Source organism: Brachycentrus maculatus, unplaced genomic scaffold (assembly GCF_059751285.1).
Source record: "Brachycentrus maculatus isolate JH-2025_06_01 unplaced genomic scaffold, ASM5975128v1 h1tg000452l, whole genome shotgun sequence".
NCBI lineage: Eukaryota > Metazoa > Arthropoda > Insecta > Trichoptera > Brachycentridae > Brachycentrus > Brachycentrus maculatus.
The window spans coordinates 1,462,309-1,480,000 of record NW_028281199.1 but is presented as its reverse complement, the minus strand read 5'-3'; the positions used below and the strand labels follow the sequence as shown (position 1 = coordinate 1,480,000).

General features: G+C 35.1%; 1 protein-coding gene across 1 annotated transcript in view; it reads left to right on the top strand.

The window, feature by feature from the left end:
- The window catches only part of LOC148302462 (dual 3',5'-cyclic-AMP and -GMP phosphodiesterase 11-like), a 168,510-nt gene that overhangs the window by 140,167 nt on the left and 10,651 nt on the right, over positions 1-17,692 (top strand). Inside the window, exons 7-16 of the mRNA XM_088271576.1 lie at positions 9,964-10,071; positions 10,713-10,961; positions 11,615-11,712; positions 11,848-11,911; positions 12,322-12,456; positions 13,472-13,621; positions 14,670-14,720; positions 15,284-15,538; positions 15,845-15,954; positions 16,371-16,559. Coding sequence (XP_088127702.1) covers positions 9,964-10,071; positions 10,713-10,961; positions 11,615-11,712; positions 11,848-11,911; positions 12,322-12,456; positions 13,472-13,621; positions 14,670-14,720; positions 15,284-15,538; positions 15,845-15,954; positions 16,371-16,559 — 1,409 coding nt within the window. The remainder of the gene's footprint in view (positions 1-9,963; positions 10,072-10,712; positions 10,962-11,614; positions 11,713-11,847; positions 11,912-12,321; positions 12,457-13,471; positions 13,622-14,669; positions 14,721-15,283; positions 15,539-15,844; positions 15,955-16,370; positions 16,560-17,692) is intronic.

Genomic DNA, 17,692 nt, shown 5'->3' with positions numbered 1-17,692 from the left:
CTTAAACCAGCCTATGACGGTCGTCAGCCCCGTAAATGCCCAGACTTCCATATTCTTCTTCATCTTTGATGAGATGTTACAAAATAATTTTAGGAAGGGTATTTAAAATCGAATTTGGTGTTATATCATATTATTTTTTGACATCTCATCAAAGATGAAGAAAATATGGAAGTCTGGGCATTTACGGGGCTGACGACCGTCATAGGCTGGTTTAAGTAATCACTTTACACACGTGTAACATTCACCAATCCTACCCGTTATTGACAATCACACTACTCAAATTCTTGGAAGTTCTATATATAATAATAATTCACTTGTTTATATTCAGACCAGAAGATCTGTAGCTTCCGAAACTAGTCGTTAAAATAAATTAACTGAAGTGGTAAAAGACAAGTTTTTTTTTAAAGAGAAATATTTGTGTTTTTATTATTTTCACAAATATTTATACTTCATACTATTTCTGTGCGAGCCTAAGCGGTTCATTTTCAGAAATAGGTATCAAATAGTGGTAGAGGGGTTCGAACCGAGAAACTCTGACTTAAGAGACCGCGACACTAACCACGGGACCACAACCCGACAAAAATATTTTTATATGCAAAATTTTATTTCATATTTTTTCTTAACTTATTTTTTTTAAACCCTTATCCGCACTTCAATGGTGCATAGGGCACTGCATCATATAAACGCAGTGTTATCTTGATCGTTAACACACGAAGGAAAGGTGATCAGCCCTCCGCTTCAGGTACCAGTCCAGGGTAATATTGAATAAATATCACAGTGAAAAAATCACTTATATTTATTTGACCCCTCCTGGGAATCGAACCCGGGACCTCCAGTACGGTAGCCAAGCGTGCTAACCATTACACTACGGAGGCGGAGTCCGCCTCCGTAGTGTAAACTTCTTATATAATATATAAAACCCTTATCCGCACCCCAATGGTGCATAGGGCACTGCGTCATATAAACGCAGTGTTATCTTGATCGTTAACACACGAAGGAAAGGTGATCAGCCCTCCGCTTCAGGTACCAGTTTAGGGTAATATTGAATAAATATTAGAGTGAAAAAATCACTTATATTTATTTGACCCCCCTTGGGAATCGAACCCGGGACCTCCAGAACGGTAGCCGAGCTTGCTGACCATTACACTACGGAGGCGGACAAACTTCTTACCCTTCAATAACTCTTTTATTTTCAAAACTATGTATTTTTTTCGAATAAAACTTAAATTTTCAATATAACAACGGCATTTTAAGCAAAAAATTAATTATGTCAATTGTTACCTGGGTCTCAAGAAAATTAAGTTGCGATTTATTGTATATTTGGCCTTCAAAACACAATTTTTCAATATATGTATTATATTATGTCTCTATTAGTGATAAGAAAATCAATTTCATGTTACCCAATACTGATAACTAAAGTGCCAAAATGCTTTCGGACTATCCCTCTTGAGATATTTTATATTTTCTTCTCCTTATATTTGTTTAAAAATACCATTTTACAAATATAAATTATAAACGAAAAATTTCCTTCAACAAAATATTATTCATTCATCGCATTTATGTTTTTAATCATCATATATACGAGTATAACTAACTTACTAACTAACCATCACGCCGCTTCCCCGCAGGGGTAGGCAGAGAGAATAGAGCGCTATACCACTCTGTCCTTGCAAACATTCTTCGCCTCTTCCACGTTCATGCATCTCCTCATACATACCCGCCGATTGTTACGACTCCTAACCTGACCACTTTCAAGTATTTGGCATACCTGATCGTGCCATGTTTTTTTCGGTCTTCCTCTGCTTCTTTTCCCACTAACATTCGCCTCATAAATTTGTTTTACCGTTCTTTCCTCACTCATTTCTTCTACATGTCCAAACCATCTCAACACACCTTTCTTAATTTTATCGATAATGCTTATCTCAGCTTTGCATTCCTTCCTTATTTCACTATTCGCACATCTATCATACATTGTCGCACATTCTTCTGAGAGATCGCATTTCGACTGCATTCAGTCTACTTTCATCCTTCTTTTGCCAACTCCATATACGAGTATAAAGCCAGTGTAAATAGTATTTTACGAAAATGTCGCTATAAAAGTTTTTCTCTATAATATTAATCTTGAAGTCGTGTGGCAGATGTCCAGAGAAGATATTGTACTATATTTTTATTGTCGAGTAAATATTTTTGTTTACTATGGAGAAACTTCTGTTTGTAGGGAAAAATTATTGGTGAAAAACATAAATATTTTCAGTACAATATTCCATATAATGTTTTCAACTCGGCAATGAATCACAAATCGCTTGTCTGATATCCTTAACACTTCGTTTTGTATTGTTGGGTAATATATACAAAATTAAACACGGTTATTAGATTGAATTCTACTTTGATTTACATACTTATATCGCTCACTCCTTTCAACAATGTCATATATCAAAAAACTTGATTTTTCAGAAGATTGTTTTTAAAGTATAAAAATAAAATGAAATGTATTAAAATGTATCAAGCCACTTATTGGACTTTTTAGTGTGTAACAGATGTTTTTAGGTAAAACCTGAATGTTTTTCTCCATTTCAAAAGTATTTAGGATATTTAAAAAAAAATATTAAGCAATACATTTCCTTAAAATGCAAAAACAACACTTTGTGCCCTGTAGCGGGTAAATATTAAGTTAAAAATATGCCGTTTTTGCTGGGATATTGTACATTTTCTGAGTATTCCGAAAACATGCACAACTGAAAATTGACGATTTTTGATTTATGACGTTGTTGAAAGGGGTGAGCGATATATGATAAAATATGACGAGTTTCGTCTTATTAAGGCATTATCATACACTATGTTGTGTTTGATAATGTCTTAATAAGACAAAACGCGTCACATATTATCATATATATGTATACAAAAGTAGAATTCAATCCAATAACTGTGTTTAATTTTGAATATATTACCCAACAATTCATAATGAAATTCTACCAACTATCTGCAGTTACAATAAATACTTTATTTTGTCTCTTAAATTTCACAAATTATGCTCCTTTTTCTTCTTCGTCTTATTCCTCATTACTGGGGGTTGTGACCCTTGCGTAAGCAATGACTCTTCTCCAGTTATCCCTTGACTGCGCTGCACGTAGCGCTCCAACCACCGAGGTGCCTGCTGCTGTCTTAGCTTGATCGGTCCATCGTGTGGGGATCTTCCTCTTCCTCTCTTCCCCTCCAGGCTACCGATCATAGCCAGTCGTTCCAGGCTATCCTCATTTCCACGCGCAACGTGTCCAAAGAACTGAAGAATCCGTCGTGTACACACACTTTACTTATTAAAAAAATACATTTATTGTTGTTTCTTTTACACTTGCGGAGTTAAAAAAAACTGCGATAATTACTCATTAATTGATTGGGCAGTCACTTTGTGGTAATATCTATTTATTTTTTAATATTTTCCTTTATAAAAATTACATTTTAAAATCTTTTAAAATGTAATTTTTTAAGCACATTTAAGATTTTTTTTTAAATACGTGTCACGTGTCACAATATATTTTAAGAAAATGTGGTAAAACCAAGTAAAACTTAAATTAAAGAATTATAGCTTTCAAATGGAATTATTTTAATGGTAAAACTTTATGAATGTATGGATTATAAGAGTTCCTTAATAATTTTATAAAATAACATTTTCACAATAAAGATCGGTTACATGGCTAAGAATTTAACATCATAATTAAAAATTTCTTTAGATTATAAAATCCATGACGTACCCTAATCATTGTCTAACATTTTTAAAATGAAAATCTACTTTTCTCGAGTCGCTTTCAGTATCGGAACGTTATTCAATTTCTCTGAGTTAATTAAAAATTTCCTGATGAAACTCATTAGTTTTGTCGTAGCAGACTAGCCGCTATACTTTTTCCAGTAATTTGAGAGTCGGTGGAGGCTGAGATGGGCTGCAACACTTGCGGGGGTGAATTCAACCCGTAACATGATGATAATGCGATATAAATCACACTAAGAAATACTATAAATTAGGAGATTCTTTAATGGGTTGTGTCTACTATATTAAATCGTATCGAATTTGAAAATTAATCAATAATATTTTGTCTTTATTTGGTGGTAGATATTAAAGAATTAACTTTTTTTTGCAAAAATGTTAATAATATTAGTATATAACCACTCACCGAGATTTTTATGTCAATCGGTTTCGAGACGTACCCGTCTCTTCATAATATGCGGGTTTTCACACTGACTGTATATCGCGCACTCCTTTCAAGAACGTCATAAATCAAAAAACTTGATTTTTCAGGAAAACGTTTTTAAAGTTTAAAAATATACTACGTACAATGTATTAAAAATAAATATCAAGCCACTTATTTAACTTTTTACTGTGCAATAGATCTTTTTAGGTAAATCCTGAAGGTTTATTCTCCGTTTGAAAAATATTAAGTATATTTGTAAAAATAATTAAACAATACCATTTCTTCAAAATGCAAAAACAAAACTTTCTGCCCTGTAGCGGGTAAATATTAAGTTATAAATATGCCGTTTTTACTGGGATATAGTACATTTTCTGGGCATTCCAAAAACATGCACAACTGAATATTGACGATTTTTGATTTATGACGTTCTTGAAAGGAGTGAGCGATATGTATTGTAGTACTAATACGAATATATTTTATTATATTTTCCTCTAATACAAAGTACTCACCTCATAAATTTGTTTAACTCTCCTTTCTTCACTCATTCGATCCATATGCCCAAACCATCTCAACACACCTTTCTTCATTTTATCGATAATGCTTATCTCAGCCTAGCATTATGCCGTGGAGTTCCTGATTGGTCCACACTAGATTATCCCTCCCGTTCCCAACACAGGTTTAAATAAAATATCTTTTTATATTGTTTTTTGACATCTCATCAAAGATGAAGAAGAATATGGAAGTCTGGGAATTTACGGGGCTGACGACCGTCATAGGCTGGTTTAAGTGATCACTTTACACACGAGTAACATTCACCAATTCTACCCATTATTGACAACCACACTACTCAAATTCTTGGAAGTTCTATATATATGAACCAATTTAGAAACCTTGTTCTTGAATCACTAGAACTTCACTAGAGACATCTATTGGTGAGATGTAAAGAAGCGTTTTAGTAAGCAGAAACTCTTTTATTTGATCCATAAACCTTGTACATTATAAGCAAGGTAAACAATAAATGCAGTTGTGTCGGTTTGTGGTCCCGTTGGTTAGTGTCGCAAACTCAGAATTTCTTGGTTCGAACCCACTCTACCACAATTTGATACCTATTTCAAACAATCAGCCGCTTAGGCTCGCAGAAATAGTATGAAATTGAAATGTCTGTGTAAATAATAAAACCACAAATATTTCTCTTTTAAAATGAAATAATAATTTCCATGTAAGAAAAGCATTATTTTCTAATACCACCGTTCGAACACTGCACTTCCAGCCGCTTAGGCTCGCAGAAATAGTATGAAATTGAAATGCTTGTGTAAATAATAAAACCACAAATATTTCTCTTTTAAAAAGAAATAATAATTTCCATGTACGAAAAGCATTATTTTCTTATACCACCGTTCGAACACTGCAATATAAATTTTGATAATTAGTCGCGTTCGTGTTGACAATCGCCGACTGATCCTTTATTTATCCGATATATATTATTCCTTGTTTACCAATGTCACAACTAATGTGGATAATCCAGATTTATCACAAACATAACTTTGTGAAACACGTACAGGATTATTGTTATTCGTTTCGTATGTGGGCCCGCCCTTAAATTTCACTTAATCCCTCGCATAACTATGAACAGTGTCATGTTTTCACACAAAATTATTTTCTGCCGACAATGATACATAGACGTTCCGTTTTGCAAAAACTTTTCTTCCGAAACACCACACGTTCTGCCTGACGCGAATATTAAGTAGGAAATGGTCTACAATCGGCCCCATTTAATATTTTACACACACACACACACACACATACACACGTACGTACATGCGTTTGTGTGTGTGTGTATATATATATATATATATATATATATATATATATATATATATATATATATATATATATATATATATATATATATATATATATATATATATATATATATATATATATATATATATATATATATATATATATATATATATATATATATATATATATATATATATATATATATATATATATATATATATAATATATATATATATTTATTTATGTATAATAAAAATAATAAATCCCTTACCGCCCCCAATGGTGCATAGGGCACTGCTTCATATAAATGCAGTGTTATCTCGATCGATTACACATGAAGGAAAGGTGATCAGCCCTCCACTTCAGGTACCAGTCCAGTGTAATATTCGAACGAATCCTCCAGAACGTTAGCCGAGCATGCTGACCATTACACTACGGAGGCGGACGGATTTATATTTATATATATATATATATATATATATATATATATATATATATATATATATATATATATATATATATATATATATATATATATATATATATATATATATATATATATATATATATATATATATATATTCATATAAAATAAAGAGTTCACGCATTCGTGGAAGCCTGGGTGTAACATACATCGATGGTAAGGTATAAGAAAGGAAATTGAGGTTGTATGGGCACATAGGACGCTGAGAACCTGAACATATTGTGAACCAGGCAATCGTCCATAGATCGTCCTCAAAAGACATCTACAGGAAGACCAAAAATTCATGAATGCTGCAGAATGATAACATGATTCGAAGGCATGGCCTAGGTGATGCTGTCCATGATAAAATGACGACAACCTGAGGACGAGGAGAGCTGACTCCAACAGTTTCCAAAGTCGATAAGTTGGGATGCATTAGAAATAGGTATCAAATTGTGGTAGAGTGGGTTCGAACCGAGAAACTATGACTTAAGAGTCCGCGACACTGAACCACGGGACTTTTTCAAAATTGGTTCACATACTTACATAGAACTTCCAAGAATTTGAGTAGTGTGGTTAGCAATAATGGGTAGAATTGGTGAATGTTACACGTGTGATCACTTAAACCAGCGTATGACTGTCATAGCCCCGTTTATGCCCAGATTTCCATGTTCTTCTTCATCTTCGTGGATATGTCAAAAAATGACATTCAAAATAACCCATTTCATTTATAAACTTCAAAATGAAAGCTCCATTCTTATCTCAACTTACGATTGTATTATGATTTCCGAACCACGAAAGATTGAAGAATTTCGGATTCGTTCTATGACAAAATGGAAGAAACAAACAATGAAATAAACCCCAAATATTCGCACAAAAAATAATCCACTTTAGACGTCAGATTTTGCATGATTTACAAAAATAACGCAAGTTCCAGATATTCAATTATTTTCATAATGAAAATTTCTTTCTTATGAATGCGCAGAGGAGAGTAAGGATGGAGTAAGGTCGTTTGGAATGATTGCTAAATAATGGAAAATAATAAATTTTCCAAGAAATAGATTGCTTTATCTCGCCTTTACAATTTGTTTCATCGTGGCGGACAAAAAGGTTTGCGCTCGCCATATTTGCCGAATCATAATAATTGGTCGTTCATCAAAATGTTTGTCCTCTTATTTTTTAAAATTTAGTTACCACTCCGAGCTTCTCTGACATTTTTCGTGTGATTAATGAAAGTATAAAAAATACACTGTTTCGTAAAAAGATGGCAGCACGCCAATTTGCAAATAATTCGCTCACTCCTTTCAACAACGTCATATATCAAAAATCGTCAATTTTCAGTTGTGCACAGAAAATGTACTATATCCTAGCAAAAGCGGCATACTTTTCACTTAATATTTACCCGCTACAGGGCAGAAAGTGTTGGTTTCGCATTTTGAAGGAAAGGCATTGTTAAATTATTTTTTTAAATATACTAAATATTTTTCAATTGGAGAAAAAACATTCAGGTTTTACCTAAAAAGATCTGTTGCACAGTGAAAAGTTCAATAAGTTGCTTGATATTTATTTTTAATACATTTCATTATATTTTAAAACTTTAAAAATGATCTCCTGAAAAATCAAGTTTTTTGATGTTGAAAGAAGTGAGCGATATGTGAAAACAGAATAGATATACATGCATATGAAAATGAAAACGTGGAAAGAATCCCGATCTCAATGCACACGTAACGTAACAGTGGCTTGATATTTATTTTTAATACATTTCATTATATTTTTAAACTTTAAAAACGATCTCCTGAAATTTTTTTTTTAAATACAACGTTGTTGAAAGGAGTGAGCAAATAGTTTTTTTGCGATACAACCAACTTTATTTTTACCATCATGGCCAGTATTCGTTAAGACGCAATTTAATTTTTATTATTAATTAATTTAATTTAATATTTATTTGCCAATTATAAGGGTGAGAACAGCAATGGCGATGCTTATAATAACGTGGCAAATCAATTGAGTCGAAGCCCGACGTCTTGCTTCTAAGCAGTACTGAGGTCTGAACTTACAATCAAGCACCTTTTTGGTCCATCTATCCTCAGACATGCGTGCCACATGACCTGCCCAGTTCCACTTTAATTTTTATTTTGTTTTATTTAAACTTCATGTACAGAAAATAAATAAGTATATTGGCGGATTTATTGTTAAAAAGCAATATCTTCCAACCAACCAAAAATATTCTAGTGATGTTGGATACGTTTTGATATCTTATAAAGCTTTTTTATCTATTTATTTTTAAATCATACACAGATTTTTTGAGTCTACTAAGTTGTATTTTATTAACAAAAACACATAAAAAATTAATATTGTGACAATTGTTTCGCCTAGTTATGGCATTTTCAAACGAATGTGAAGATCAAATGGACTGACGGTCCTTATGTATCCATACAATTCTACAAATCAAATGCCAAATCAATAAATATCTTATATAAGTAGCTGTTTGCAATCCGAGGGTAGATAGTACTTGAACATTAAAAATATATATAAATTACAAATTAATGAAAATAAGGAAGGCAAAGGAAAAGGGGAGTTTAGGGAAGGAGGTAGAGGAAAAAACTAAGCTATGAGGTTTGATGGACAGTTAGGATTCTAATGATAGAAAGTACAGATCATATTTTTATAGACAGACAACATAAAGCTCAAAGCTTTAGTAAATCACGTCTGGATAGATGCATACACAATAGTAAGCATCTCGCTCCATTTTGCATCCCTCAGATCGTAAAATATCGCATATTATGTTTGGGGCATCCAAACATTCTTCAACTATTTTTCATATTTTCACTGAACTACGAAATGGCCCGGCTACAAACAATAATAACACTTCTTCTCTTTCACCATGCACTCGAGTGCATCCTGGCTCTTGCATTCCTCGCCCGGAATCCACTATGCACTTCACATAACGGTATAATATAAACATACATATTTTGCAATATAACATACATACTAAACGTAATATGTACAACAGCGTTTCGTGCTTAATAGGTAGAAATTTATAATAGATTTTTGTCATAATGTTGGTTTATTGGCTAATAAATTAATATTAAAAATCACAAGACTATCGGTAACATTCTTATTGACATCTACATCTCATCATGATTACTGATAACTTTAGATATTTTATTAAAATATCTAAAGTTATCAGTAATCATGATGAGATGTCAAAAAATTGTATGAAAATTAACTCTTATAATTGGAGATAATCCAGATTTCTGAAGAATTTGGACACACTCAAAATGCTGTAAATAAATTAACTGGTCAAATTCTAAGGTAAAATAATAAAAAAATAAAATGATATTTTCTGGCGTTTCTCATGTGCGTGATTATTATCCAGGATTCGGAGCTCACATACTAATATAAGAGTTTCTGCTAAAAAAAAAGTTTTTCTTCATCTCACCAATAGATGTCTCTAGTGAAGTTCTAGTGATTCAAGAATAATGTTTTACGTTTTTCTTTGTTTGTTCACAGGACGAGAGATTTAACCACGATATCGATGTCCTGACCGGATACAGAACAAGGACCCTCCTCTGCATGCCCATTAAGGATTTCAATGGTGACGTCATCGGTGTAGCTCAGGTTAGTAAAAATGTTTTTAATTAAATTTTACTTTCGATTCGAAGGCATGGCCTAGATGACGTTGCCCATGACCTGCAATCCTGCAAGCAAGACATTTTGTCAGTCTTTGAATCACCGAGAGAAGAATCACCCTCGCTGCCAGACAGCGGGGGTGATTCTTCACCCTCTTACAAAGACGATAAAATGGGATGGAGCCAGGAAGACGAAGATGATCCATGGTCCACTATAATTAATATGCATCTTCACAACTTAGTTTAAAAAAAATTGTTTGGAAAGGAAAGTTTGTCAGGAAGCTTAGATACTTCTGTATCAGACCTGGGAATGTGGCGGGACAGCTTTGCGAGAGAAGGTCTGTCAGGAAGCCTGGATGCTTCTGTATCAGATCTGGGAATGCGGTGGGACAGCTTTGCAAGAGAAGGTATGTCAGGAAGCCTGGATGCTTCTGTATCAAGAGAAGGTCTGGGAATGCGGTGGGACAGCTTTCAGTATTATTATTTTTTCCGATTTGCAAGACAAGGTCTGTCAGGAAGCCTAGATTTATTTCAACAAAAAAAAACATATTACATGCTTCTGTATCAAGAGAAGGTCTGGGAATGCGGTGGGACAGCTTTATTATATTTCCAATTTGCTGGTGTGTGCAGGTGATCAACAAGCAAAGCGACTCCCCGTTCACGGCCAACGACGAGATGGTGTTCGCCGGCTACCTGCAGTTCTGCGGCATCGGGCTGCGCAACGCGCAGCTGTACGAGCGCTCGCAGCTGGAGGTGCGCCGCAACCAGGTGCTGCTGGACCTCGCGCGCATGATCTTCGAGGAGCAGAGCACCATCGAGCACATGGTGCTGCGCATCCTCACGCACACGCAGAGCCTCATACAGTGCCAGCGGGTGCAGGTACACTCACATTACAACAATAGCGTCATGTCGATGACCAGTCACAGGTTGGTTTAGGTCAGGGGTCCGCAGCCTCTTGGACCAAAGGAGCCAAACGTGAGGAGGTAGCAAAGCGGTTTGGAAAGTTTTGGAGGGCCAATTTTTTATTTTCAATAATTTAATTTAAGTGTCGCGTAAAAACGCGCGATTGAAATTTTAAATAACTGGTAAAAATATCTGTTTAATCTAAAATTTTAAATGATAAATTCAAGCGTCCTAGTATGTAAAATAAATCGGAAAAAATCTTAAATAAAGGTCTTTGCTAATTTTCAAAAAAAACTTACTCAACTCAACCATAGATGGTGCCAACAACTAGCATGGAAAAAAAGTGCCAATTGAAGCATAAATATGACTTCTGATATTTGTGTAGTGTGGTTGTCAGATGACTGACCCATTGGAGTAAAAAACACTTCTTTGAAATAATCACTTAAACCATCCTATGACAAGCCGTTAGCCCTATAAATACCCAGACTTCCATATTCTTCATAATTTATGTTGAGATATCAAAATACTCAATATCGGCGGCCGTCAAGAAGCGCGCCGTCCGCCATGAGCAATGCTATGTATTGCTTGTGTTGCTGTTACATGTTCATGACAGTCATTTTCCTCCCCAGGTGCTGCTCGTCCATGAGGCATCCAAAGGTAGTTTCTCAAGAGTTTTCGACTTCGAGGCAAACGACCTGACCAGAGATGAAACTGATGCCCGAACTAGGTAGGTTTTGGTAAACTATACCACAGTCGATATATCTAAAAAAAATCTACCACATGCGGCTTCTCGCACAGCCGGTCACGTACTTACTTTGTATATTTGAGAGTACAATCTTATTACGTTTTCTTTTCTTTTCAGCCCATTTGAAAGCAGATTTCCCATAAACATTGGCATCACCGGCTATGTAGCTACCACAGGAGAGGTAATTTATTATTATTTTTTAATATAATAAATTTATATATTAACTGTCTGTGTATATTATTCTCCGTCTCCGTAGTGTAATGGTCAGCACGCTCGGCTACCGTACTGGAGGTCCCGGGTTCGATTCCCAGGGGGTGTCAAATAAATATAAGTGATTTTTTCACCCTAATATTTATTCAATATTACCCTGGACTGGTACCTGAAGCGGAGGGCTGATCACCTTTCCTTCATGTGTTAATGATCAAGAAAACATTGTGTTTATATGATGCAGTGCCCTATGCACCATTGGGGTGCGGATAAGGGTTCGAATGAATGAAATGTTTTATGAAATTCATTATCTGCCATATGGAATAACTCATCTTTTAAATATGGACCATGTTCTGACGATATTTCTTGTTTTGTAATTTCTAGACGGTAAACATTCCTAATGCATACGAGGATGAAAGATTTGATGCATCTGTTGATGAAGGAACCAACTTTAAACACACAACCATTCTGTGTATGGCTATTAAGAATTCCTCAGGACAAATCATTGGAGTAATCCAGGTATATCACTTTTCCTTATATCTTCGGCTCAAATAGAGTAACGTTCCAATTAGATCAGGCACTAAACAAAGTCATCTGAACACAGTGTTTGCGGGAAATGCTTAATAGCGTCTTTTACATACTGTTGGTAAAGAGCGGAAGACGCTTATAAGCTTTATTTTTGCTTACTTTTGGTATAGCACGAGAGATGCAAAAAAACATTGTACAGATCGGAATTGGGTGTGTGGTTACTTGTGATTAGTATACTGAGGGTCGGGTGGCAGATTGTCTGAGTATAATTAGGGTCAGGGTTGATGAAAAAAACGCCCGACAACAATGTGTTAACAAATAATTATTTCATTGATTGATTCGGCAGTCACTTTGTGGTAAAATCTATCCATTTTTAATTAATATTTTACTTAGTAAATACCACTATTTCTTAAAATCTACTGTGACACGTGTTTCGATGCATTCCGCATCATTTTCAAACACCGTAAATTGGTGTTTGAAAATGATGCGGTGTTTGAAAATGATGCGGAATGCATCGAAACACGTGTCACAGTAGATTTTAAGAAATAGTGGTATTTACTAAGTAAAACATTAATTAAAAACAAATAATTACTTAAATTTTATGTTCGTTTTGTATATCATATTCTCTAAAAACATGTTAAACTTATTTTTTAATTGTCTTTTATAAACATTTTTGGTAAAATGTGATTTTTTCATATCACTAATGTGTAAAGGCAACTAGCCGTAACTTAAGTTCCGTCTGCTTGGCTTAACACGGCTCATAGCATTCATAAAACTGGCTTCTATCATATACAATCACAGATTTTGCTCTATCTCTTTCCTTTACTGAGATATTCATTATCCAAATAGCCGCAAAATTTTATTTGATACATGTTTTGGCAAAAAGCATCATTTTGAAACTCTTCGTCTCAAAACTACTGTTTTTAACTTGCGGCTATTTGCCTTTGCACATTAGTGAAACAAGTCCCGTAGTCTAGGGTTAATGAAAGCTTGTTATTAATTGCAGCTCATCAACAAATTTGAGGGTCTGCTGTTTACAAAGAATGATGAAAACTTTGTGGAGGCGTTTGCCATATTCTGTGGCATGGGAATCCACAATACACACATGTACGAGAAGGCCATCACAGCCATGGCTAAGCAGAGTGTCACACTGGACGTAAGTTCCATCACTTTTCCAAATTAATTAACAACATTTATGAAAACAATATGTAAGCCTACCCATGAGCTCAGGGATAAAACACGCAAAGGAACTGATCATGGGGTACTCGCGGAAATTCACCACAGAAGCTCTAAAGCTTAGCAAAAAACAAATAAGGATCCTAACCAAGACCTTAACAGGACACCGCAGACTGAGGAAACACATGACAAAATTGGACTACATGACTCCCCAGTATGCAGGCTTTGTATGGAGGATAACGAAACACCAATCCACATTCTCTTTAATTGTGACGCACTCGCTCGCAAACGAAGTCACATCCTTGGAGGACTACTACTGAACTCCGAGAAGGTGAATTTTTTTCCACCAAGACAGGCTGTGAGCTACATGACTCATGTAGGTCTTGAGAGTGAGCTATGATATAGAGGGAGGTCATAGCAGATCTAATATGGTCGCAGTGACATAAGGGATGCAAAAACCTCCCTTGATCCCTTGACCTCGTATAAAAAAAAAACAATAATAGAAAAAACCTACCCATGATTGACAATTTCTGTAATTTTTGGAACTCCTACATATATCATAATTCTCATGACACTTCAAGTGTGAGTTCACTGGATCCATGGATATAGTTGGTTTGAGAAAGCATTTACTAAGGCAGAGACCCTATTTTATTTAGATGTATGCAATATCCTAACCAGATTATTTTACATACTGGGAGATACTGGATTATTACCAATGATATATCAATATTATAGATGTCTCTACTTGTGATGAAATATGGTATCTTTCACTTATATGATGGATTTATCTTCTTTCATATAAATGATGTTTCATCTCAAAATGGTATACAAATAATAAGTTATCTGAACTTAGTTTAAAAATAAAAATAATCAAGATGTATTTTCTCTGTCACCCACAGGGCAAATGTTAAAGTAGAAGTCTGATTACATATAATTTTACCTTTGTTAATATAAGTAGAAAATAATACTAATAAATTTGAAACCTTTATGGTGCAGTCACTATAACTTCTTATAATTTTCTCTTTCAGGTTCTGAGTTATCATGCTTCAGCTTCTATGGATGATGCCCAAAGATTAAGAGTAAGTAAATTTATAATTAATTAAATAATTAAACTATATCCACTCCCTAAGCGGAGCATATGGAGTTCACAAACTGTCTCCAGACTTTTCTGTCGGCTGCCAACTCTTTTGCATCCTTCCAAGTCAGCTGTACATCCCGAAGTTCTGACGAGAACTGCCGACAAATTGTCAGCAGTGGTCGTCCTGGGCGGTGCGAACCTGATGCCTTGTAAAGGAGGCAAGCTTGATGGCAGCTCTCAGGAGGCATGCGGAGTACATGGCAAAGCCAACTGAATCGCCCTTTTTTGACGACAATTGTGACCAAAATTTGTTGCGTCCTACGCCTTATCTCTTCATTCCTCACAAAGTCAAACCACCGCACGCCTAAAATTCTCCGCAGACACCTGTTCTCAAAACTCAGTACATGGCTGCTCTGGGCCCTTGTAAGGTGCCATGTTTCACAGCCGTATAAGAGAATGGGAGCAATGCAGGCATTAAACAAATTTTAATATATCATTATATGTACATAGAAACATGGTTATGATAATAAAAATATACATTTTCTGATGGTGATTACTTTGCAGACTCTACGAGTCCCGTCGTCAGCCCACTTCCAGCTGCACAACCTCGCCTTTGATGACATTGACCTCCACGACGACGACACGTTGACGGCGTGCTTGCGCATGTTTCTGGACCTGGACTTTGTGGAGCGGTTCCACATCGAGTACTCGGTGCTGTGTCGCTGGCTGCTCAGCGTCAAGAAGAATTACAGAAACGTGACGTACCACAATTGGAGGCATGCCTTCAACGTGGCTCAAATGATGTTCTCCATACTAACGGTAACTATTATTTTAACTTCCAGTACAGGATAATATAATAATGAATATTGCACTGAAAAATCAGTAATATTTTTTGACCCGCCCTGGAAACTGAACCTCAGGCTTCCAGAACGTTAGCTAAATGCGTCAACCATTGCTTTATGGTGGCGGACTACGTCTTTACATCTGGAAACCGCAATTGCAAAAATTACACGGATGAATTGTTTGATATAGTAATCCACATTTTAAAAAAATATCCTCGTATTTTGTATTAAAGGATTGATGCAGGTGCTATGAATTACTTAGGATATTAATTTTTTTTTGCAGGCAACCCAGTGGTGGAAAATATTTGGTGAGATAGAGTGTCTCGCTCTGATGATTGGCTGTCTCTGTCACGACCTGGACCATCGAGGAACAAACAATTCTTTTCAAATCAAGTATGTCATATAATTTCATTTAAAACAAACGTTTTACTTTTAAATCTGTCCGGGAGTATGTCGTACATGGTCCATCATATAAAACTTTCCTCAAAGGAGTATGGGCGTACATGAACGCCCGCGCTCATAACTAAAGCCCGGTGACATTTATTTCTAAAATGGCACTTGTACTGCCATCTGTGGTTGTATTTAAACAAGAAAACCACACTTCAGATAATTTTTCTATTTTTTAGGGTTAAGGTCACATTCTTTTCATTGCGATTTGTCATTCTTCGATTCTTTTGTGATTATTTCATCATCTTTAAGTGTTTCATGCAATTTAATTCAGCTAAATTAATCATTGGATTTGCACAGTTCCACCATATGTCGTTTGTAAAATGTTGATCGGAATGTTAACTTGTCTCCAACACTTTCAGAGCGTCATCTCCTCTAGCCCAGCTGTACTCCACATCCACCATGGAGCACCACCATTTCGACCAGTGCCTCATGATCCTCAACTCTCCCGGCAACCAGATCTTGCTTCATCTGTCTCCGGAGGACTACGAGAGAGTCATCAAAGTGCTGGAGGATGCTATCCTTAGCACTGATCTCGCTGTTTACTTCAGGTAACATAATTTCCCTTAACCCTTACAACTCGATATGGTTTATTAGTACATATGTCTTTTTGCGGATAATTTTAAAATAGTGGGGATTTTATGGGAAAGAGTCAACATTGATTTTCTTCCACCAGCTTCAATATCAAGTAATACTCAACCTAAATTTTTTTTTTTTTTTTTTTGGGTTTTACAACAGCAACTAAACAAAAAACAAAACAATTTAAAGATAAACATTATAGAAGCCAATTATAGTTAACCACAAAAACATAAAAATTGGTACAAAATGTTTAGTGTAATATGCTTATTCATATAATTTTTTGACATCTCATCAAAGATGAAGAAGAATATGGAAGTCTGGGCATTTACGGGGCTGACGACCTAGGCTGGTTTAAGTGATCACTTTACACACGTGTAACATTCACCAATTCTACCCATTATTGACAACCACACTACTCAAATTCTTGGAAGTTCTATATATATGAACCAATTTAGAAACCTTGTTCTTGAATCCCTAGAACTTCACTAGAGACATCTATTGTCCAAACACACTCAAAATGTTGTAATATGCTTATTGCTGGTAATTTTAAAATATTGGGGATTTTATAAGAAAGATTTGACTCAACATTGATTGTCTTCCACCAACTCCCAATATCAAGTGACACTCAACATGATATAATACGTCTTACTGCGGATAACTTTAAAATATCGGGGATTTTATAATAAATAGTTGACTAAACATTGATTTTCTTCCATCAGCTCCAATATCAAGTGACACTCAACATGATATAATACGTCTTACTGCGGATAACTTTAAAATAGCGGGGATTTTATAATAAATAGTTGACTAAACATTGATTTTCTTCCATCAGCTCCAATATCAAGTGACACTCGACATGATATAATACGTCTTTTTGTAAATAATTTAGTAATAGTAAGGATTTTACTAGAATGAGTATCGGATTTTATAAGAAAGTGGTGGAGAAAACTATTTTTCTGGAGGCTAGAAGTCTCTATTATAAATTCATATGTTTTATACAAAGACTGGACAGTAGAGAGTAGAAATGTAGCAATGAGCCGTAAGAAGTACAGACAAACCTTGCTTGCTTGACTTTTGCGGGGGCCTAAAGCATATCGAAGAACCG